The sequence below is a fragment of the Octopus sinensis genome, unplaced genomic scaffold (assembly GCF_006345805.1).
Source record: "Octopus sinensis unplaced genomic scaffold, ASM634580v1 Contig13674, whole genome shotgun sequence".
Classification (NCBI taxonomy): Eukaryota; Metazoa; Mollusca; class Cephalopoda; order Octopoda; family Octopodidae; genus Octopus; species Octopus sinensis.
Window position 1 is genome coordinate 543,593 of NW_021833026.1, and position 23,932 is coordinate 567,524.

Below are 23,932 nucleotides of genomic sequence, written 5' to 3' on the forward strand. Positions count from 1 at the left end.
TTCAAAATGGTGGTTTTCAAAGAAGGCGTTAATGAAGAAACACATTTTTATAGTGGGCCAGAATTACAAAAAATTAGACAGCCAAATCACTTAAAAAGAAGAAAAATCATCAAGACTGAAATTTTTCTTAATTGTTTTTTTTGTTTTTACATTTTGAAAAAATCTGCTAAGGAATTTATTTTTAAAAAACAATTTAAAGTGATTTGTCAAACCGAAATTGCAACGTAGGTTTTCAAGTGGACATTAATTGTGCATTTAAAATCTTTAAATTTAACTTCACGATTTTTTCGGCATTTTAATTTCTGATTTGACAGATTTTATTAACTGAATATCAAAAAGCTGTCAGATATTAGAGTTTGACAGTTTTATCACTTGGAAACAACTTTCTAATTCAAATCAAAATTTATTCCAAAGACCACCGTTGACCAAAAAGAAAAAACTAACTAGGTGATCCCGACGAATTTGATCATTGGTCTCAGCTTCGCTCTGTGCTGCTCTCTTGAGCCCACACAAGATCGTTGAGGGCGGATCGTTTCTTTATACCATTGATGCCCTTTTGTATTCTTCTCAATGAGAGTTTCGAAAGAGATTTGTGGTTTGATAGCTTCACCTGTATACACCTTTCGGTAAGTGTGAAAGCTCTTTTCTGGGTTGCGGAGATTTTACGGATGTTTGTATTCGAAATCAGTGGCCCCCATGAGGCACAAACATATGAGATACATGGTTCGATATACTGTGAGTAGAGTGTTTATTCTGTCGAATGTACACAGTTATAGTAAAAATTGTATGTGATCGGCTTGAAATTAAAAATATAACCAAACCTAGATTTAACATTGCTTTTAGTTGCGGCAGACATGGTTTGCGTGATGCCTATGGGCCGCGTGATATCTGACGTGACCTTAAAGCTTAACTTAATGTCAATATTGTAATTAATATTAAACTTCAAAGAATATAACTGTTAATTTTTTTCAAGTCTGGACATTGGCACAATCGAAATTTCGCTCATCGAATTTTTATCTATTAAATTAAATGTTAAACCAGTGTTTCTCAACCTTTTTTCCCTGAGGCCCATTTTCAGGGTCATATAAAATCTCAGGCCCATTGCCTTTAATAAAACTTTGATTAACAAAAAAGTATTTTTATTAACATAAAAAATCTTATTAAAATGTCAATGACTACACTGCTCTTGATGTCTATCTATCAATTTGTCAAGTTGAATTTCCAGATCTTGGTTCAACCTCAAACGTAAGTCTCCTCTCTTCTCAATCTGCAATTGATTGCGTTTTTTTGTGAGTAAATCGTTTGTTGCAGAAAATCCTGTCTCAACCAACCAAGTGGTGGGAAAGCCAAGTACAAACGGAACAACTTTTTCAAAGAGTAATGGATGAATCGATTCTACTTTCATCCATCCATATAAGCCATCCCTTTCAATATTTTTCATTAATACTTTGTTCTCCTTCAGTTCAAGAAGTTCTCCAGCAATAATAGGATCAATGTCTTTTTCACTTAATACGTCAAAATGTGCTATATCTATAATCCAACTAGGCGGATTCATTTCGATGATATCTTTAAATCTTCTAGTCATATCTTCTTTCAAGCATTTCAAGTGGTCAGTGCAGCTTGCGATTACTTCTGAGCTCGGAGCAGTTTTGGCAAAATTACAAAAATAAGCAAATTCATTTTTTTGAAGATGCATCTTCCAGAGACATAACTTGTTCAAAAAAGAGCGTACTTTCTCAGCACTATCTATCAGATTAGCATTTCGCCCTTGCAGTGTCATGTTCAGTTGGTTGACATGTGCGAATAAGTCAGCCAGGTAAAAAATCCTTGCTTTTGTATCGTTGTTATTTATCACTGAAAACAAAGTCTCAGCTTTATCTTTCTGCTTCTTGCTACAAGCTTGTGTTTTCATGTCATGAACAAAAATAAGAACCATATCCCACATTTCAGCAAGACGAACTAGGGAATTTCCTTTGGAAAGCCATCTCACTTCAGTGTGCATGAGGAGTCTCTGGTGGTCCTCATGTTCACATAAATGTTGAAATAGGCGGTCATGCAAAGCATTGGCTTTGACAAAATTCACTGTTGAAACAGCGACTTTCAATGCATGTTCCATGTCATCATTGAGAGATTTAGCACAAAGATGTTCTCGATGGATGATGCAATGAATTGCCAATATATGAGGGGCAACTTTTTTTAATTTAGCTACAAAGCCATTCTGTTTGCCGGTCATAGCGCTGGCACCGTCTGTTGCAATCTGCAACAGATTTGACAGAGGGATCCCATTATCGTACAGATAGTCGTAAACAGCCGCATATATAGTGTCGCTTCGTGTGTCAATCAACTTTTTTATAAATAACATTTCTTCATGAATTGCCATTGCATCAATATATCGGACATAAGTAAGTAATAAGGCAGAATTGTTGATTGTTGTCTCATCAATTTGTAGTGAGAACTTAGAAACTTTTAATTTTTCCACAAGCTGTTTCTCGAGGTTTTCTGCCATTTCAATTTGCCTTCTCTTCACTGTGTCATTAGACAATGGGATTTTTTGTAGAATGTTGGCAGCCTGTTCTCCTAGCAGTTCTTTAGCACAGATCAACATTGCTGGCTTCACCAGACGTTCTGCAATTGTATGTGGCTTCCCCACCTTAGCAACCAGTTCACTCACTGCATAACTGACTTTTAGTGTCTTGTTATTATGCTCATTTGCTTTTTTTAAGCAGAATTCTAAAGTTTTTGGAGCATTCTTTTGGCGTAACTCCACTTTCTTCCTGAAATAGCTGCGCTCCTTTCCAACAGAAGCAGGATGCTTCAACTGTTGATGGGCGAACAATTTTGATTTCTTCATGGAAACATTTGTCATTACTAAGCCACAGTCCACACATTCAGGCCTCTTAGAATCAGCACTTGATGGGATGAAGCCTAGTAATAAAAAATCAGTCTGGTATTTGCGTGTAGTCTTCCTTTTTTCCTTGTGTACTTTTGACATGAACTATACAATCAGGCCTATAATATTTAAATTAAATATGACAATATCATTAAATTAAAAACAAATCAAATCAATTTGAAAATAATAACGAATAAAGATTTATTAGTATTAGTATTAACATATTTTCTTTGAGGCCCACTCCAGGCCCAATTAAATCTTCAGGCCCATTTCAAAATTTCTCAGGCCCACAAGTGGGCCTGGGGCCAACGTTGAGAAACACTGGTGTAAAACTACCTCAACGCGATTGTTTGATAAAATACTGATAATTTCTGCAGATGGATAATATGGAGATTCAAACTTATCCAGTCGCAACGAAGGATTTCTGCCAAAGTCTTTTTTAACTCGAACCTAAACATTAATTTTTATGCATACTTTATCACCAACACTAAATTCATACTTACTATTGTGAACATTCATTTTTCTGTTCATCGCTTTGTAATAATTAGAATTAGGATCAATGGGGTTGATTTCGAACTGAAATCTTTTCGGACTTGTAAACGAATAATTACAATCATCTACATATAGAAATTCAAATTACATGAATTTTCAATTAGACTCGGACAATTGTTTGCATCATCGACTTGATCAGGACTCAACAAATCATTACTTGAATTATCTAAGGAATAATTTTATAATTACAACCATAAATATTGTATTTATTCCACTTATTCCCCGGTATCTTTCAAAAGGGCTCTCATTAGAAGATGAGTGGACAGAAATGTTATAACTGTACACTGCATTTTCTAATTTTTCCAGCCACTTTTTATTATTATTGTCGGTCATTTTTGCCATTTTTCTTGTAATTGACTGGTTGAAGCGTTCGAGAATCCCTTGTGAGCGGGGATTGTTTGGCCTTCCGTGAATTCGTTTGATATTGAATTCCTCACATAGATTGGTCATTTCACGATTCTTGAATTCAGTCCCATTACCGGACTGAAGAAATTGACACGGACCATTTAAGAAAAATAATGATCTGAGATTTTTACAAACTTCATTTGAGGACTTAGTGTAGAGCGGCCTCGCAAATGCAAATCTATAAAAATTGTTAAAAAAACTAACCTGCTATATGCAGTAAAACCTCTGGTGCTCAACACCTCTGTTACTCGCCACCTTTATTGCTCGCCACATATTTTTCAAAAAATTAAAAATTTCTAGTAAATTTTGATAAATATTCTATTGTGCAGCATGAAATTTACAAGTACCAAATATTCAATTGCTCGCCATTTTCTAAATCTCGCCATTAATTTTTAAAAATATTTTTTTTGGTTAAACTATTTTTATATAAAAGTTGATCAGAAACAAGAAATTGATGCATTTACTTCTTTGATCTCTGCAAAGATTCAACAATATAATGCTGAAAACATTTATAACGCTGATGAAACTGGGATTTTTTACAAATCTATCCCTTCAAAAAGTGTTTGTCAGAAGGTTCGGCTTCGACATAAAATCCTTAAAGAACGGTTTAATTTTAATTTATTTTTTAGATTTTCTTTGTTGCTATGCTCAAATATGACTGGGACAGACAAAAAAATTCCACTTATGATTGGAAAGTTCCAGAAACCTCGCTGCTTTAAAAATTTTAAAGTCGAAAATTTTGTCGATTACTGTCATTCACCAAAAGCATGGATGACAAGTAAAATTTTTAACGAATGGCTTTTAACATGGGATAGGCATCTAAAAAAACGAAAAATTCTTTTAGTTGTGGATCGATGCCCATCCCATAAACTTTACGCTGATTTAGAGTCAATTGAAGTTCTTTACCTACCTTCGAAGACTACAACAATTCTACAACTAATGGATCAAGGAATCATTAGATCCTTCAAAGGACATTTTAATAAATTTAAATTCGAGTTTATGTTAGAAAAAATTGAAAATGGAGAAAATCAACTGGAAGCTCATAAAAAATTAACCTTAAAAGACGGTCTTCTTTTTACATATTTTGCCTGGAAAAAAGTAACATATTCAATTTTGTTAACTCCTCCATGCGGGAAGTCATGCAAACTTTTAGCAACTATCTCCATTTCGGGTTCATTGTCTAGAGTCTAGACTCTAGACAAATCACTAGCTTTTGATCTGAATTCGCACATTTAAGATACAATCTATACATTTACAATTTGTATGATACCTTTCATTAATTACAGTAAAATTTTCAATTTTCTTAACTAGTCTATTTTTTTTTTGCTTTGTAAGATGTTCAGGAAATTTTATTCCGTAAAGCATCTTTTAAAATTGGATATTCCAAACTATTCTTTACATAACCTTTGTACGAGGACATTGCTGCAAAATATACTTGCACGCTAGAAATAACTCAAGAAATTTAGGTTTTCCACCAAAAAAATTAATTTCTGATAATTAAATTCCTACAATTATAATTTTTTGTCAAAATGAGAGAGTCTTTAGCTAATTTAGTAAATTATTAAATGATAAGAATGAGTCCCGGTCTAATTAAAAGATTTATAATTTAATCCCATCAATGTCATAATTGCAAATTTCAAGGTCACGTCAGGTATCACGCGGCCCATAGGTATCGCGCAGCCCATGTCACATAATAACATTGTCGGCAAACAAGAGACAGCTGGGGGATCACGCCAAATCGAGTTGAACGCGTTTTTGACATCAATTTTAAGGAGAAATGGGATTTCATTACATTTTGCAGAAGTCAGCTGCCGTATGCCATGGGCGGCTGCTTCGCAAGCTCCTTTTACGCTTATGCCCAGTTGAATAGGCATAAGGTTAGCACTTGCTTCCGGAACCACTGATTGACAAATAATTTTAGCAGCAAGGCGTCTGAAGATGTTGCCAACAGCGATAGGCCGTGGTTTAAAACTTTAATTTTGCACATTTGATATATTTTTGACGTTCATATTATGAGTAATTCATATTTAACGTTATTATGACTCATTTTTTGTGCTAGTTTATTAATTTTAACATTATACAATATAGAAGCAATTTTTTTTGGAGAAAACAAATTAAGTTAGGAATTTACAGAGGGGAAATTCAGGGGGGGACTAAAGCACGCACCCTCCTGTGTAAAGTACCGCATGCGTGTTGCCACGGAGAATGGCGATGGATATCCGCTGCAAAAGCCACGAAACCTCGCGTAGCTCTTTCGTCCTGTGGGCCAATTTCCTCCCGATGTCGCTGATGAAGGCCGAGGTTAGAGGCCCTGCGACGCCCGATGTCTCCAAAGCGATTGGTACGAATATAAAACGGCGTCCAAGTTCTTGGTATTTTTTAATTTTGGCCGTCTCAGCCTTTTCCGCAGCGGACCCGGGGGAAGTGGCAGATGACATGATTGCCGATGGAGAGAAAGAATCGATGCACGTAGCATCCCAGACGAGGCACTTGCCGTCCCGAAAAGGAAAGATTGTCATTCCGTCTGGGCGTTTGCCGTCACCACGGTCCAATCCGACAGGACCAAGTTGTGACGGAAACCCTGCAGCCTTGAGGGCTCTAAGCACGACGTCATTTAGCCAGGCGTGGCGGGGATTTCGACCGGCACTCCTGCGACACGAGAGAGGATGGAGCCCTTTAGCGTCGACTTTGGCTCCACATCGGCATCGGTGGATGCTGCATATGTCGAGGCCAAGCCGAAGGGAGATCCCAATCCTCAGGCAGTCGTCATCCAAAAAGGTTCCTGTTGATATAGACGGGTAGGAGCCGAGCCATGCACGGCTGTGAGGATGTGCGGCCGAGAGTAGGCACGCTAGCCGGTGTTGGTCTAGCTCTGGTTTCATCTTCGAAAACGAGTCGGCGGCCCAGATTTCATCCCATTCCCGTTGCACGGACATGTCGGACGGGAGGGGTAGGTTAGCGTCAGTCTAGAATTCCAGGAGGTCGGCAGTTGGCAACTCCAGAGAGAAGCAATTTTTACAATATTTTATTAATAAAAAGAAGCTAATTAACTGATTAGACTTGTAGACTTTAGACTTTGAAGACTCCAGAGACTTTGAAGTGAACATCAATTTTTACAATAAATTAGTGTTATTTTAAGACCAAATCTTTTTTAAAAATTTACAAAATAACCTAAAACTTGAATGACAGCAAAGCACGAACCATTTCGATATTCGGCGAACAAAATTTGACGATGGCATCTATTAGGTCATCGAAGGAGTTGTCTAAATGGCTCACTTTCCTTCTTCATAAAAATTCTATAAATGTATTAGGAGTATTTAATACCTGCAAAATATGCACCCATGAAGTGACGCGCGGTCCCCCTTTGTCTCTTAGTGCGCCATTTTGCCTCGCAGGGAGTGAGACCAATTACAAATTGTATAGCCGCTCCATTTCAGTTGACGCCGACACCATAAAATACTGTGTCTGTCGAAACTCCACATGTACATAAAGCGAATACATGACTGTAAGGTCACTTTCGTGCCTTCGAGCCACGTACCTAAAAATAAAGTACTCTCTTATACTGTATATGTTCGACACCCATTTTTATGGCACAACCAGAAGGGTCATAAAATGTCTGTTTTGACATTTTTTTTCTTTGGGAAAGATTCCAACCTCTTGAAGGAAGACTCCATTTCAGTACAGGGAAGTTCATAGTCCTTCAGTTTTGCAAATTTTCGCATGACAACTGTATCATTCATCTCCACAAGCCGGTAAAAAATTCAAATTTTTTAATAAAAAATTAGAATACAATTGGTTTGACCATCAGTTTGATGTAAAAAAATTCGAAGACAAAAATGACGCAATTTTTATAATAACAAAAAATTTGAGAAAAAGTCAGCTTAAGAAAGAATGTGGATTATATTTTATTAATTAAAATTAAAAAATTGACATCTGTATTCCTTACCATTTTGTGTTATTGATTCCTAACTTGTCTTACAACGATCTCTTAAAAATTAAATTTGTGTACTCTATAATAGCTATTAATAATTCATGGAACAAGAGAGAAACTATAGAAAATTGCTTTTAACATGCATTTTCTAATATTCAAAAGAGCCAAATAATAAAACACACAAAGGAGTAACATCTTAGCCGAATTTATTGAAAAGATATGAAAATAGTAAGGAATATTGATTATATATTTTGAAGTTATAAAGCATAATCATAGATACATTCAAGATAATGAGAAAGAGCTCAAAACATACCATACTTTGATAAATATAGAATGCTAACAATTCTTGTGACTTCTTGGAAATGTTTAAAAAGCGTCCGATAAACAATTTGATTGAATAATGCGATTAAAAAGAATGAAGAAAAGATAGATTCAGTATATTAGACTATATTAAAAAAAACTATACCATTTTCTATTCAATTTTGACAATGCGATAATCAATATTGACATTTTTACATCAATTTTAACAAAATTGGCCGTTTGTGCACCTTTTGTTCTCTCTCAATCGTGCGAGACAATATAGATAAAACATTATTTTTTATTAACAAAATTTCAAATATTTATATTGGAAAATTCGTTTTTTCAATATTTTTTAAACATTTTACTCATTCAATACATAGGAATTCTCTCTAGCAGTCATCGTCATACCTGGTTTTGTGTGTCTGTGATTTGAAGTGAAAATATTGAAATTGAGGATAATTTTCAATCGAAAAAGGTTGACTATACAACGGAAATACAGTAGTAATTTCTTTTGGAAATTATGAATGTTATGTTGTGAAATTTTGTGTCTTATTTGTATCACTAATTCTGTTTTAAAACAGACTCAACTGATTTTGATCGTAGGATAATAGCAATTCTAAATAAGCTTTAAAAATATTAAAATTCCCCCAGATAATATAGATAATTTAAGTGCATTATTAACAATTTTTTTAATTTTATTTTTTTAAAAGAAAAGTCTGCAATTTAAATCAATATTTCGCGTATTCACCACGTTGTGTTTTGTTCTACTGTGCTCCATTATTTTTTTGTTGTTAAATCTAACTTTTATTCCCTATTTTATATTATTCTTATTCAATTTTTATCAAGAATATATTCAATAAATGCATTTTAGTAAAAATTAAATACGTTTTTTATTTGTCAAATATTTTAAAACAAAATATGAGTCAAAATGATTTTTATTTTCTTATCAATGATTTAATTTTTATTTAAAATGCTTTTTTATTTATTATATATCACGGGATGAGATTGACCGCAAATCCCACATTACCAATTTTTCCCAACCAATCACGAATTTTATTACAATTAAAAAAAACAAAATTATTGTTTTTTTGTATATCATCAATTTCTTTATCTGCTAGAACATCTACCAGAACTGCTAGAACATTGGTCAAGGGTCAAAAATGCCAAATATATTTTTTGGATTTTTGATCCTTCCTTTAGCAGGAAACAAATCTATTGCGAACAGTTTTCAGCACTGATTTTGCCAATTATTTTAATTTTTTTCATCAGTAGAGGAAATTATAGACGTGATCAAAGAACCGGAGACCAATCAAGACCAACTTGTCCCCCCACCTAATCGGAAGCTTTGGAATTCTCGGAAATATCAACCGAGGAATGGTTTGAAGACTTACATCTAAGTCGTCTACCTTTCCGCGCCCTACGGTAAAGGCAGCAAAATTGAACACATCTGGGAAATGGTAGCATCAATGATTAGAAAAGAATTAACAAGATTACATCCGATATATACTGCAGCTGTTTTATCACTATTATGGTGATAAAAACAGAGCCGAAGATTACGCCAAAAACAGATGTATTTTATGGTTCTAATGTCGTTGTTATAGCCGAATTAGCTGCATAAAATACGCCTTTCTTGTTGAACTGGAATATTGCACTTTTTAACGATTTGTCAAGATAATATAAAATTTATATCTAAAAACCATGATTTTTGAAGTATTGTGGAGTAAATTAAAGGTCTGCGGAAGTTTTCATATGATGAACCATATTTTGTAAAAAATGGATATTTATATTGTCCTGAAAAGGTATATGTATCCATTATAATAATCATCAATCGACGAGCTCTAGTGAGTGCTACGTTTATTGGATAAAAATCCAATGGACACTAAAACCTTAGCTTCAATACTTAACTTGTATGATTTGATCGAACGAACGATATTATACAGCTTCCTCTTGCCTATCTTGATAAAAATCAACAATGTTTATTTCGACAGCTTTGAAATCGGTAATCTGATTTCGTATTGTCTCATTTGTTTGGAATAATATTCAAATTACTCCAATTCCTGTCTGAGGAACTTTAGGTCAACGAGTCGATTTATAAACCTGGCTACAATATCGGTTTCGTCTTTAAAAATTATTACAAATATAACGTGGATTGTGTTTTGAACCTTGTTGTGTATTATTTTCAAAATAATTACATTTTGGTCTATCAATTAATATAACCGAGGAAGAAGTAAATTTTGTTTTCCGAATGAATGGAATTTTACTACAAAGTAATAATTAACTTCACTAACCAGAGAAGATTCGTTTTGACTTTAAAATGTGGAATAAGTTTTCCACTATAGAATTCGTCAGAGGGAAATTTCATAATTGTTTCGTTCATTCGATATTGAATCGATTTACATTTTGTGGATAAAGAATTGAAACCCTTTCCATTAGTGATACAGATAAATCCCGTCTTTCTGCTCTAATTTGAATTAATCCAGGATAATATTACTTTTTGATATAATTATCGGAGGTAACTGGGAATCATGACCTTCCATTATGCATTTTTCGGACAATAATAGTCCAATCCAGGATGCAGCTTCCAAAGCCTAAATATAATTACAAATTAAAAAGACTTGGCTGCATTCATCAATTATGATAACATCAAATGTTTCAGGAAACAAATTTAGTTTTGAAGCACCAGCTAATGTGGTAAACACAATTCTAGAAGCCCGAATTATCTTTTCCATTTGAGTTCTTATGACTTTATTATAAATGTTCATATTAGCTCTACGTGCTTCAGAATTAAATATATAAATAAACTATGGAATCACTACTTGAGTTTTGGATTGACTCTGACATTGCCATTTGACTTGAAATCGAGTTGGCTAGACCTCCCTCTAACATTCGAACTTCGTTTCCAATTCTTATAAAGGAGGCCTCAGGAATATTCAAGGAACTGAATCGGTAAAGTAAATTATCCACAGCAGCATTTGAAAAAGCAGCTACCAATATCTGTATATTTGAGAAAATATAACAACTCGTTTATTTTTATCAATAAGTAGCTGCTGAATAATTTCAAAAAAAATTTATTAAATGTCATTTCTTATATTAATCAAAACTAAACCATATAATATAATAAATTCCTACTGAATGTCCAAAATCTCTTCGTTCAAAATATATTCGTCCAACCATCGGTCTATTTCTTAAGAATTACTATTTTGTTAAAAAATCCATTTTTTACGATTTAAGTAAAAAAATTCTTTTTTAATTTCCTCAAATTTTATTAAACGAGATATATTTTAATTGTTTAAAACTTTAATTTTGCACATTTGATATATTTTTGACTTTTGATGTGTTATTGGTTTATTTATATTATGCGTAATTCATATTTAATGTTATTATGACTCATTTTTGTGTTAGTTTATTAATTTTAACATTATACAATGTCACCGGTTTTATAGCCCACTGGGTTGGATAACCCACCTACTGCCATATTTTATAATAATAATATTTTTCATATATTTAATTTCATTGGAAAAAATGATTTTCTTAATTATTTTAATAATTTATTGTTCTTTTTTTTTAATATTTTAGCGTGAAAACTATAACTTTTTATTAATAAAGTTTAAAAACTGTGAAAATAAGTAGGGTTGTTCAATAAAGTTCAATTAGAATATGGTTCTTTTGAAATTAACGACAAACCAACTTAATGAAATAAAAAATTTTGATGACACCACTACTATATACGATAAAGAGAAAAGGAGAAGGCTCAGGACGCTTAAAAATCGTTTTTGCTTCAAAGTTCCTGAAAAAACGTATATAAAAGTCGGAAATAAAAAACTGCGTTTTTTTACTCTAGAAGAAAGTGAGCTAAAGTTAAAAATTATTGAGGTATCTATTTCAAAACAATTGAAGATCGAGCATATGAATACTCATTTTGTTAGAGACAGAATGCTATCGTTACTAAGAGACCAAATATATTCAGTAACAAGGGAAGAAATTTGTAGTGTGATAGGAAAATATGTCTATTGCCAAGTAATGTTGTTAATCAGTGTTAGTCGAAAAATTTCATGGCAACAAAACCAACTATCACCCCCATAATTGCAAGAGGACCTAGAGATCGGTATATTGCAGATTTAGTGGATCTAAGGAGATATTCAAACCTTAACAGCAATTATGGATGGGCCTTTTTTTGAATAAGTCTTAGTTGGTTGTTGTAATCGACTCCTTTTCCAAATTTGCAGTGGTAAAACTTGCAAAAACGAAATCAGCTGAAGAAATAACAAGAAAGTTAAAAAAGATTTTCTTCTCAATCCGACCCCGAAAGAGATTCGGAGAGAACAGAAGATCAAATAAATGCATTGTTAATGTTCGACGGAACAAATCCAGAACTAAGTGATGAGTCAAATTCGAATTATTTTGAAAATGACGATAAAAGAACTGAGAAACAAGTGCATGAAAACCTTGTTAAAGCTGGAGAGAAAATGAAAAAACGTCGTAAGTGAAAACATGACGCAGAAGACATTGAAATTGGAGATACAGTGCTGCTGAAACACGACAGGGATGATAACCCTGGTAACCGTAGATACCCATTATATGACGAACTGGATATAAGTACACAGTTTCAGAAAAATTTGAAAAAACGTGTACTATTAATAAAGATAATGGAGAAACAGTATCAAACATTTAAGTAGATTAAAAAAAATTTGATTAAAATTTTGATTTTTTTAAAAATTTTATTTATTTTAAAAATGTAAAGCACAAATGAATGATGTGTGATTTATGCAACAGGCAGAAATATAAAAACTAATAAAAAAGAAGAAAATCAAAGTTAATTATATTTTCTGATGATTTTTAGATTATATTTATATTTTTTTGGTAGTTTTTTCGATGGTGGGTTATCCAACCCGGTGGGCTATAAAACCGGTGACATACAATATAGAAGCAATTTTTACAATATTTTATTAATAAAAAGAAGCTAATTAATTAATTGACTAAAGTCCAGAGCTTTCGAAGTCAATATCAACTTTTACAATAAATTAGTATTTATTTAAGACCAAATCTTTTTAAAAAATTTACAAAATAACCTAAAACTTAAATGACAGCAAAGCACGATTAATTTCTATAAAATGTTAGAAAAAATGAACGTGCTTAGAAGCCTATCCGGTCTATGGAAAAACGGTTCCCACTCGGTACTGGCGAATATTTATTGTCAAAATGTTGAACCGTCCATTTACTAAACCTGTGGATCATGGGGGAATCGAAAAAGTTCAACAAAGGGCCCACAGATTACCCGAAGGTTGGTCGCACGATAACAAACGCTCCGGTCCGGCTCCTCTGGAAGACCTGTCAAGCTGAATTTTAGTCTGTTTGCAAATGCCCCGACAAATGCGGCCAGCCACCTGGTGCGATCTTGTGTGGGCTCGTGGAAAGATTACCGAGCGAGGATGAGGTTGAGTTCATCGGGATCACGTGACGTTCGTTCGGTTTTTACTGTGGTCTTGGTGTTTTAATAAATAAGATAAAATACATAGGAATTCTCTCTAGCAGGCATCGTCATGCCTGGTTTTGTGTGCCCGTGATTGAAGTGAAAATATTGAAATCGGGGTTAATGTTCAATCAAAAAAGGTTGACTATACACCGGAAATACAGTAGTAATTTCTTTTGTAAATTATGAATGTTATGTTGTGAAATTTTGTCTTATTTATATCAATAAAAATAGATTCAGTCATCCAAGCTTTCTGTAAGCTATATTATGAGACTTTTAAACACTTCAGACTAGACATTCATAGTCAAAATTTCTAAAGAATCTAGGCATTTTTGGTTTTCCCTGGTTTTAATTTATGATCTCCGGTCATATTTGAACAAAGCATAATAGACAAACGGTCTTTAAAATTTTTGTTTCCTTGGAATCGGTTTTTGCATATGGTTTTCGATGGAATAAGCTTGCAGTATAATGCAGTTTCATCCAAATTATAGATTTGATCAGCCTTTACAATTTAGCAATTTTTAAAATTCTTGACAAAAAAAATTATCAAATGTGAGAATCTTTGCTTCCTTGTAGTTTATAATTTGTGTTTTTTTTATAAAAAGTGAGGCAAATATAACGTACACGAGAAATTTTATAAAACATTGCGCAATTTTGTTTCAAACATAGCGCAATTGAGATACGTCTGACTTTGAGCAAAGTTTGCACAATGTATTTAACCAGAAAATTCTGTCCCAGCTCCTTTGGCCTGAATGAATCGCAGGGAAACTAACCCCAAACACAAAATACGCCAAGCGGAGGAATATCCCGAAAGTGCGTTTAGTTTGAAAAAGGAAAATAGAATTGAGAAAACAGAATCTCTGGAAACCGAGGTGGAAAAAGATAGCATGCCAGGACCACTTCAAAATTACCCGGAAAGCTAGAGATATCTTCCTGGAGGAGTTTGCTTTGATCTGCATAAGATAAATGTACGTTTGCGAATTTGTTTCTTTTAGAGTGTGCCTCATTACTACGGGGCTACAAGAGACGAACAGTTGATCAGAGTTGAACTCTGAATCAACAAAAGATGCGATCTTTATTCCGCTAAGCAGAAGAAACGTGTTTAATGAATAAATATGACCTGCTTTCGGGTGAATTATCATTGATTCATAATGCTACAATAAATATTGTACCTTTGGGCTAGGATGGTATTGTGAACAATTTTTACAAGCACCATCAGAATACTTTCAGTGTAGGTAATTCAATCAACCCGTATACTGTGATAAGAAAGATTATGCAGGTTAAATACAGAAATGAGTGGATTGACAGGGATGAATGTCAACAAATTGATGTCAATTAAGAAAGACACTTCAAGAGACGATACTACGAGCACAATGATGTGAAACTAAGAAGTGGACAGAAAGACTCGTAACTCCAAGTATGAGTCGTCGTGATAGGGAAAAGACGGCAAGGATAGTGGCCCAGTACCTCATAAAGTAAAAATGCGAATTGAAAATTCCATTGAAATCTCATAACTTAGCTAACTAGTGTTTTAAATTCTCATTTTAATATAATTTAAGTCTAGAATTGAAAATCAGATGGTCGCATGAAAAAAGTTCAAAATTCATTTAAGAAAATATACTTTATAAGGAGTTGACTCACATGATAAAGGGAATTATGAATATAATAAAGTAAACTCTGAAAAGCTCACCCAAATATATCCAGGTAAATTTCCACATTGAAATAAAGAAAACTATTATGTAATATCAATCGCCAATAAACTTAATATTAACAAACAAAAAAAATAGTCAAAAATTCCAACTTTAAAAGCAAAGTCTAAACAACCTACAAAATAGGTAAAAACACGAGACTCAATAATGTATATTGAGACCTCGTGCCTACAAATGTAAGATAACATACCTGACTATAAACCTCTCTTGTTCGACAACTCTAGTGATAATTTAATGTAAAATAGCAAATAGGAATATATTATTCAATTCAAATATATTTTAAAATATCAGAAAATGATAAAAATGTTTATGAAGTGATCGCCTTGATCGCATTCTTTTTGGCATCACTTTTCTGTTTTTTTAGAGTGTTGATCCTTTCCCTCTCAGCACATGCTTCTTCTAGAACTTTGATTTTTGCAGGAAAACGAGCAGGGACGCCTGGATCCTTTGGCCGTCTGGCTAAAAATATAAAATAAATGAATACATTTTGTTAAACGTTTTTTGTGGTCTCGATTAACTTTTTTTCGATGTTGACGAGCTTTTTTTCGAATCATTCTTCCTACTTTATAGGACGAACATTTGTTTTCTACGAATATACAAATTACAATTAACAAACTCAGTTTCCGCATCACAAGACTATATAAAAACGTGCTCCTATTATTAATTATAAATATTATTAATTTAAAATTAAATTATATTTTTATTGATAAAAATTCCCAAGTTTACTTGAATTTATACTTTCATATATCACCATCGGGTCTTTTTCCTTTAGGGCATCTTGATAGCATCAATTTAAAATCATTGATATTGGATCATAACTAATTATATTAATTTTTGTTTAAATCTAAAAAAATAAATAATAAATTACAGGCAAACAAATTGAAATTTTTTGTCATTGATTTGTTTCTTGTTAGTATGGAGGCAATTCAGGCAGAGTTAGATCAAATAGAAGAAAAGAAGATCAAAGATACCGCCAATGTTATAACACACATGCAATCTATATTTTATAACATAATCCGAGCTCGGTCTCGCCTCATCAAGAAAATACCCAATTTTTGGCACAACGTGGTTGGGTTTCCAGTCTCAAATGGTTTAGTTCCTCAATTTTCCACAAACAAAATCATTATTGACCACTGAAGACAAGGAATTGCTTCTTCAAATCCAGGAATTCTTCGTTCTCGACTACCCTGATGACACATATTCCATTAAAATGATATTCGCCACTCCAAATCGTTTTTTCACCAACAAATCCCTGGTCAAAAACGTGGTCCATCAAAACAAGCGTTTTTACATATCCCAAGAGACCATAATCGACTGGAATCCCGGAATGGCAGGTCCTCACCTTGACCTTTAGAGAGACCTTTACATGAAAAACAGGAATACTCTACTCGGCTGGTTCGAGTCTTCCTCGGATATGGATTATTTGGCTTACAAAATTATTGCCGAGTTGTGGACGTGTCCGCTTGTTTATTTCCTGGTGTTTTTCCGTGAATTATTGTAGGGTGGAAAATTAAGCCAGGAAGTGATTGATATTCCACAGGAGAATTCCACGGATTTCCAGGATCCACTTTTTAACGTTTTTTTGTAGTTTAAGATGACAGGACGAAGACGGAGAGTCCGTGCTTTCAATGGAACTGACGGAGGAGAGGGGAATCACGTTGATTCCACTGAATGGATTGATGACTGCCTCCATTTTCGAGTTTGAATCACAGCAAAATGGATCCGATAGTTCCTTCTAGTTTACAATTTTGTTTTTTTGGTTTCTTGAAATGAGTTATTTTTTGAAAGATAAATTTGATGTTTTATTTCTGTTTTTGTGGAATCAGGGGATATTTCTGAGTAGACCCGCCCTATTATGATTTTGGTCTGAGGGTTGGTAAATTACAGTTGCCAAATTGTTGGCTTTATTTATAGATTTTGCCTTATGTTTACTCTTTTGAGGTTGATTTTCCGGTAAAATAATTAATTTAAAAACAATGTTTTCATAAATGAAAAAACAACTTGTATGCAGTTAGCAAAATTATGAAATAAATTCCGAGTTTAATTAGCCAAGAGAGTTGTAAAAGTCTTAGTTCGGACTATTTTCATGACTAGACAAGCAAACCTTAATATCAGTCAAGTTTGTCACAACACGTGCAATACTTCTGAGTAGTCTGAATATAAAATATCTATGTCCTCCAGTTAGTCTATAATAGACACTCCAGAACTCACTCTACTTCGATTAGGTCTGTCAAATCGTTCAGGAGCGAGGCCACTTGTTCAATGCTAAATTATTAATTTTTTCATAATGGAAATAGTTGTTTTAAATAATTACAAGTCGATTGGTTAATGGAAATGCTCAAGTACTTAATTGACATTAATTCATTATTACATGTTATTACCTAGTTATGTCATTTGAGTCCACTTGATGATTTTTTTTCTAAAATTTTTTTTATTATACAGAATACTATTTTTTTATTTGGAATCATACGGAATGTTGTAACCTTGTTTTTAAATAACATATTCCGGGCATTTATAGCAATTATTGTACGGCATAACATTTGGTCGATGTGCTAAAAATAAAAATTAACATTCTTTTATTGACAAATTAATTAATCTTTAATTTGTAAATTCGATTTTTTCCCAAAATATATTTCAATGTAAACTATTAAATTTTATAATTACCGTCGAGACCATTTCAAATATCCTATTCGTTTGACTGCATTAAAATTCGATTCAGATTTAAAAAGTGAAAATTTCGAAATACTTCACCTCTGAACTGGAAAATTCAATATTAACTGTTTGAAAGTGTAATTTCATCAAGTTGAAATTAACCTAAACACTTCCTAGTAATTAAGGACATGCTGAAGAGTGCCAATTAAACTTATTTATAATAACAACATTTATCCCAAAACACCCATAAAGTACCCGAAAATTCTTAAAAATCAAAAAAAATAAACAAAATTGTCTTAAATTGAATAAAAATATAAGTCATGGTACAAAAAAAACTTCCAGGTAAAAAATGTTTTACAAAATGATAATCACAACTTGGGCCTTCTCTTAGCGGACAACTGATAGAAAAAATCTCTGACATCCTCATCAGTGACAGCCTCCCCCGTCTCGACAAAATGTGAGGCAAATTGATTGAACTCATCGACCATATCTCTGACTCCCTGGGCCAAAAGAGACTGCTGATAAAAGCTCATTCCACTATTCCACTCCACTTTGTCCTCATCCTTTATTTCAGAGCCACAATCCTCCGGATCTATCAAAAACTCGACTCCTTCCCGTCGATACATGTCCCTACATTCCTCACACCTACACAGACGACTCCTCCACTCACTCTCGAACACAATCAGTCCACTCCCTTCCATCACCCCACTCTTGAGGGGACATGACACATTGGTCGAAGAAGACCCATAAAAATACAAAAACATGTGTTTTCCAGCACAGAAATGACACACCAATTCCTCGTCGTTGGTGAACTCCGAGTGTGTGATTCCTTCCAAATGCTGCCATATCAGTCACTGAGTGTACCTCTGGATGGAACCAGTCCTCACATATCACGCATTGGACTACTAATCCATCTTCCGGGTCGAATGGACATTTACACGTACAATATAATCCATCGAAATTACTCCCATAAACATTACTCTCATTCCTGTCCTTTCCCTGTGGATATAACTATATATACTTACCGGGCACAGTCTGCAGGGAGTGGAGGATAATTTAGAGTTTCCGCAGTCACATTTGAAATTCCGTTTTGTGTAAAGTTCGTGCATTTCGTGGCCTTCGTGGCAGTGGTACGAACAGGCGAGACATATTCCGGCCGGTTCGGAGCCTCGGCAGGTTACACAGGAATAGAGTGGTTGACGGACTATCGATGGCTGTAAGATTAGTTGATTGTATAATACATATGTGCAGGTTTTATCATCACAATTTCCAAATAAAGCTTTTATTTGCCGTTCTTGTTCTTCCTCTGACTTTATAACGTCTATTAAGTTGACAATATCCCCATCGTCACACATGACTCCAAAAATAATTCAAATTTATTTATTATTAATTAAATTAATCTTTAGTGATAATTTTGCTAAAAAACTCTCAGAAAATTTTTAATAAAAATCTTTCAAATTAAATTCTACTTTTTCATAACTGCTTGTAAAAATTATTAAATTAATTTAATAAAACAAAAAGTATTAGTTTAATATTAGTTGATTAATTTAATTAGGTCTTAATATTTTGTTAGTTTGACCGTAGTTTGGAAGAGTGGCTTCCTGCTCGGAGGCAAACTCATAGAAACCTACAAATTAAGTGCCCACTCACCCCTCGAGTCCTCCTTTAACAACAACGATATGTTTTTGCTGTTTTTTTTCTCTCTCAACTTTAAACAGGCAATTTTTGGATTCACTTTTTTATCTGCCACTCAATCAACAAAAACAAACCTCGGACTTGCTTTTCCAATGTTTTGATCAGTACAGCTGCCTCCTTTAAAATATTCAATTTGCTCTGCATCATTGATTTCCCCCCAAAAATAGAACAGACCCGTCCAAGCTCTTTAAAAGACATGTTGATGTCGTGGACTCGCATTCTGGAGTAACTCCAAAACACACCTTTCGCGACTGTTGTTGGCATATCGTCGATATTTCTCTTTGCACATTTTGGTTGATCTGTTCATTTATACACCACACTACTCTATCTGATCCATGTTCCCAGAATCGACCATCAAAGGGTCTCCCATTCCCGGGTAGGTCGGCGGTCCTAAGAAATACCTCAAAAACCTCCACCGTAATGCTCCATCTCCCCCCCGGCCATGTACTGCCAATAATCACCACCCAGTTACATCATAGTACTGATCTCCGTAGAAGCCCATCGAAGGATAGGACTCCCCGTAGCTTGGCTGGTATGCAGGCTCTTCGGGGACCTTTTAGATGTTACACGTGGATTACATGAAGGTAGTCTTCCTTTGACGGTGGGAGATAGGTGTGAGAATTATTGAAGGAGTCCTACCGTATGGAATAGAGCATACATAATTATTATTGTAGGTGAATTGGTTGGAATAGTATCTGTAGTACTCGGATGTTTTGTCATCTTAATCTAATGTCTAATTCCTAGGGGCATCGTACAGTTCACTTCCTCTTCTGGGTAGAGGTTGCTGAACTGTGGATAGTCCATTTACCAATTTATTAATGATCGCTATTTATGCACATTTAACAGCTGCTGCCTCTTCTGCTAACATCGATTCCAAATAATGATCATCTCAATTAGACCTAATTCAGAATACTTTGTTTCTGTCTAATGCAAAAATTATAATTATTTTACCACACTGACTTAATTTGTCTTAAAAAATATTATATAATAGACATTCTTCTGGCATGCCTCGTCGCCTTCCGGTAAAAAAGTGGTTGACACTTGAGGATCTATTTGATTACGCCCAAAATCAATCACCGAAAATATCCAAATTACTCCAAATGGATCCCAACGTATTCCTCGAATGCTCGGTTGATGTTTAATTCATTTATACCAAGAAGTGCGGAAAAGTCATCGAATCGTTTTATAGCCTGAGGTATCATGAGTGTATTGAAAGTCCACTTGGAAATTATTAATCTAACTATTAATTATTGATATTAATTAATAAAAAACTATTTTTTAATAACAACGATTCTCTACTGCTTTTTCTGAAATATGTTGTTCGTCGTTTTCAATTATGGAGACCTGCTTAATGTGCTAGTTTCGTTACGGCAATAAATGTGCTTGTCTTTTTAAAAATGTAGAGACCGCCCAAAAAGTGGCTTTTTCTAGGAATTTAGTTTTGTTGTGTATTTTTTGATATAGAAATGATGTTATTTTATCTTCAACTTTTTGAAAAAGGTTTTTTCACTTACCGTCCTGAACGTATTCAAATTGCGGAAATTTGAATTTTTCAATAAAGAAAAGACTCTGGGAACAGAGCAAAATCTTTGTTTCCTCTCATGGGAAAAAACATATTCCGGAGTCACTGCGGAGAAATTCCCTAAAGTTCCGCTATTGGGTAAACAGATATATTTTGTGGTATAATAAAACTCGACAGTGATTACTCATTTACGACATAAATAAAAATCTTGAAGGACTTGTTTGGCGACATTCTCAGAGATTGCAGTAATTACTTTACGTATGTCCGACTCCTCATTCAAACAATCGGCCGCAGATGCCACAATCTCCCGAAGGGTCCTTTCGACAAATTCCGTCGCCTTCACTGAATTAGGAAAAGCCTCGCTTTGATGTTTTCTCTAATTGAAAATCAGACTATAAAGATACAAGGTCAGCCAGAATGTCCATAACAGTCTTGAATGCTTCCCTAAGATTGTTGAGAGCGTTGGAATGATCTCGGGACAGACACGCTTCCCCATTTTTACTACAAAAAGAAAGAATTGACTAACGTAATCTCCGATTTTATCCTTTGGAGTGTGGATCTGTATTTTGTAGGACTCATCTCGAAGATTTCACTGATCAAAAATGAGGACCAACCTCTGTCTGTGATTCCGGTGATTGAACAAAGACTTTTTCTTAGTTTCAGCTGCTGAAGCCAATCTCTCTGACCCATATGTGTTGTGGCGAAGAGAAGCCAAAGACTTTGCAATGGAATGACTGGCTGGTTGTTTTTTAAGAATACTTGTTGTCGTTTGTTGAAGAAAGAGACTCGTTACTTTTGAGGTTAGTGTGGTGCTGATTGTACGAGAACGGAATAGTTGTTTGCGGTTTGTCAATGTTGTAGAAAGTGAAACGACTCGAGTGACTTTTTGCTTTTTTGTCAGTGATGAAATCTGATTTTCTAGTTAATATAATTTAATTTTTGATTTTAAAGACTGTAAATCTGTTTACTTTAGTTCTGAAGGTTCTGTAGGTTTTTCCCAATGTCGTCTCATTTTCTCAGTTTTTTCACACTTGCATGAGTGCTCTAAAAATATTAGCTCCGATAAAAATGAATTTAAATATTTATTACCAGCATTAGCCACATTAAAATTGACTTTGTTTTTAGAATTCCTAGTCTATAATAAATATAATTATTTATACTTTGTAGTCCTCATTCACATATAATTTATTCTATATATAAATTATTTTAAGTATTACACTGTGTTTCCACGGACGCATTTTGAACTGTCGATCGGCATGGGTTAATATAGCAATCAATAATTGATTTCCTCCATCGCGGATTCGAATGCAATATGTTGCCAAATATTCTTTAATCGCTAAATAACATAATTTTCACCATCATAAACATATTTATGAATACTTTAAACAATTTTTTTACTTCAATACATATATTTTTTGCATAGTTAAAACGATTTTAACAATAAATTTGCATTTTCAGAAATCAATTTAATTTCCCAGATGCCGACAACTACGTTGTCGATTTCTGTTTTGATTGCCCACTAGCCTTTTTGATATATTGGTAGCCTGAGGACTAAATTCATTTGTTAAAATAATCTTCCTTGTCTCTGTTTGATTTAATGGAAGATTTTTATTTATGAATTAATCAAGAAGGGAAGGTTTTCTAAATAATGTCTTCTGACTCAATTGTTCTAACTCATCTGTTTTTAAGTCTTTTTGGAAATCTGTAAATACCATGGGAAGGCCAGGTTTTTAAAAAAACGACTAGAGATTCCATTTAAAGTAAATATTAATAACAAAAATCAAACAAATACATAAAATAAACAGAAAAAACTTTGTGTTTGAATATTATTTTAATCGGTATACGCAGCAATGTTGTTCGTAAAAAACCAGCGATGTTGATATTTTATAAAGTTTTGTCTCGTAAATTTTTTAATGGCCCAATACCCAAAAATAATTCGTCCCAGAATAAAAATAGTTTCAATAAGATGTATTCCCAATTCATGTGGGCTTTTATCCCTTTCCAAAACAGCTTCGTATAGAATATATCCAATGAAGGGAGTCTCAATAAAAACTGTAAGAACCCACCCCGATGTCAGTTCAATAAGCTAAAAATAATAAAAAGAAAAACTTTGTCTCCTAAATTCCCATCCATTAGAAGGTATAGAGAAATTGGTTGAATAAGTGAGACACTAATTAGTCCTCCAAGAAATATACTGTCAGAATAAAACTGTTGTTATATATTGTAACATTACTTTTAAGGATAGTGATATTATCCATCCTAATGTCCAGATACAGTAGTAAATTGTGTTGTAGAAAATACATATTTGTAATGGTAGACTTGCCTGACATCTATCAACTTTAATCTTAATAAAATATTTTAATAACCAAAGACGTCGGAGTATTTGTCTATCTTTTTATACTTTTTTTCAGAATTAAAATTTATGCTTTTATACATTTACGATTTGTATTCCGCTATGGTTACTATTTTTATTAATTTTGTAATTTTATATTTATACATCATTAAACAAGTATAAAATAAATTTAAAATTCTAAACATAGGATTCCCTATAACACCAGTCCAAAACTTTCTCAGACGGACAATTACAAACAAACCACCCAACACGGTTTCCTGACCTTGATTCAGATAAAACGGCTAAAAAGGACGAACGAGGTTTTATATGTTTCTGCAAGGAGTAGGAAACCCACTCAGAGAAAGAGTGAACTAAACAGAGAAATTCAGGTTCGTCATAAAAAGTGCACTACAATTAAATAAAGCCACAAAAATGCATTATTTCTGTTGGTTGCCGATGGCACAACGAAAGCTG

At 33.7% G+C, this 23,932-nt stretch overlaps 1 protein-coding gene across 1 annotated transcript; it reads right to left on the reverse strand.

The window, feature by feature from the left end:
* Window positions 1-1,168: 1,168 nt before the first annotated feature.
* LOC115229808 (SCAN domain-containing protein 3-like) lies at window positions 1,169-2,992 on the reverse strand. The gene has a single exon (XM_029800097.1). The coding sequence runs from the start codon at window positions 2,990-2,992 to the stop codon at window positions 1,169-1,171; it is 1,824 nt and encodes a 607-aa protein (XP_029655957.1).
* Between the last annotated feature and the right edge of the window lie 20,940 nt (window positions 2,993-23,932).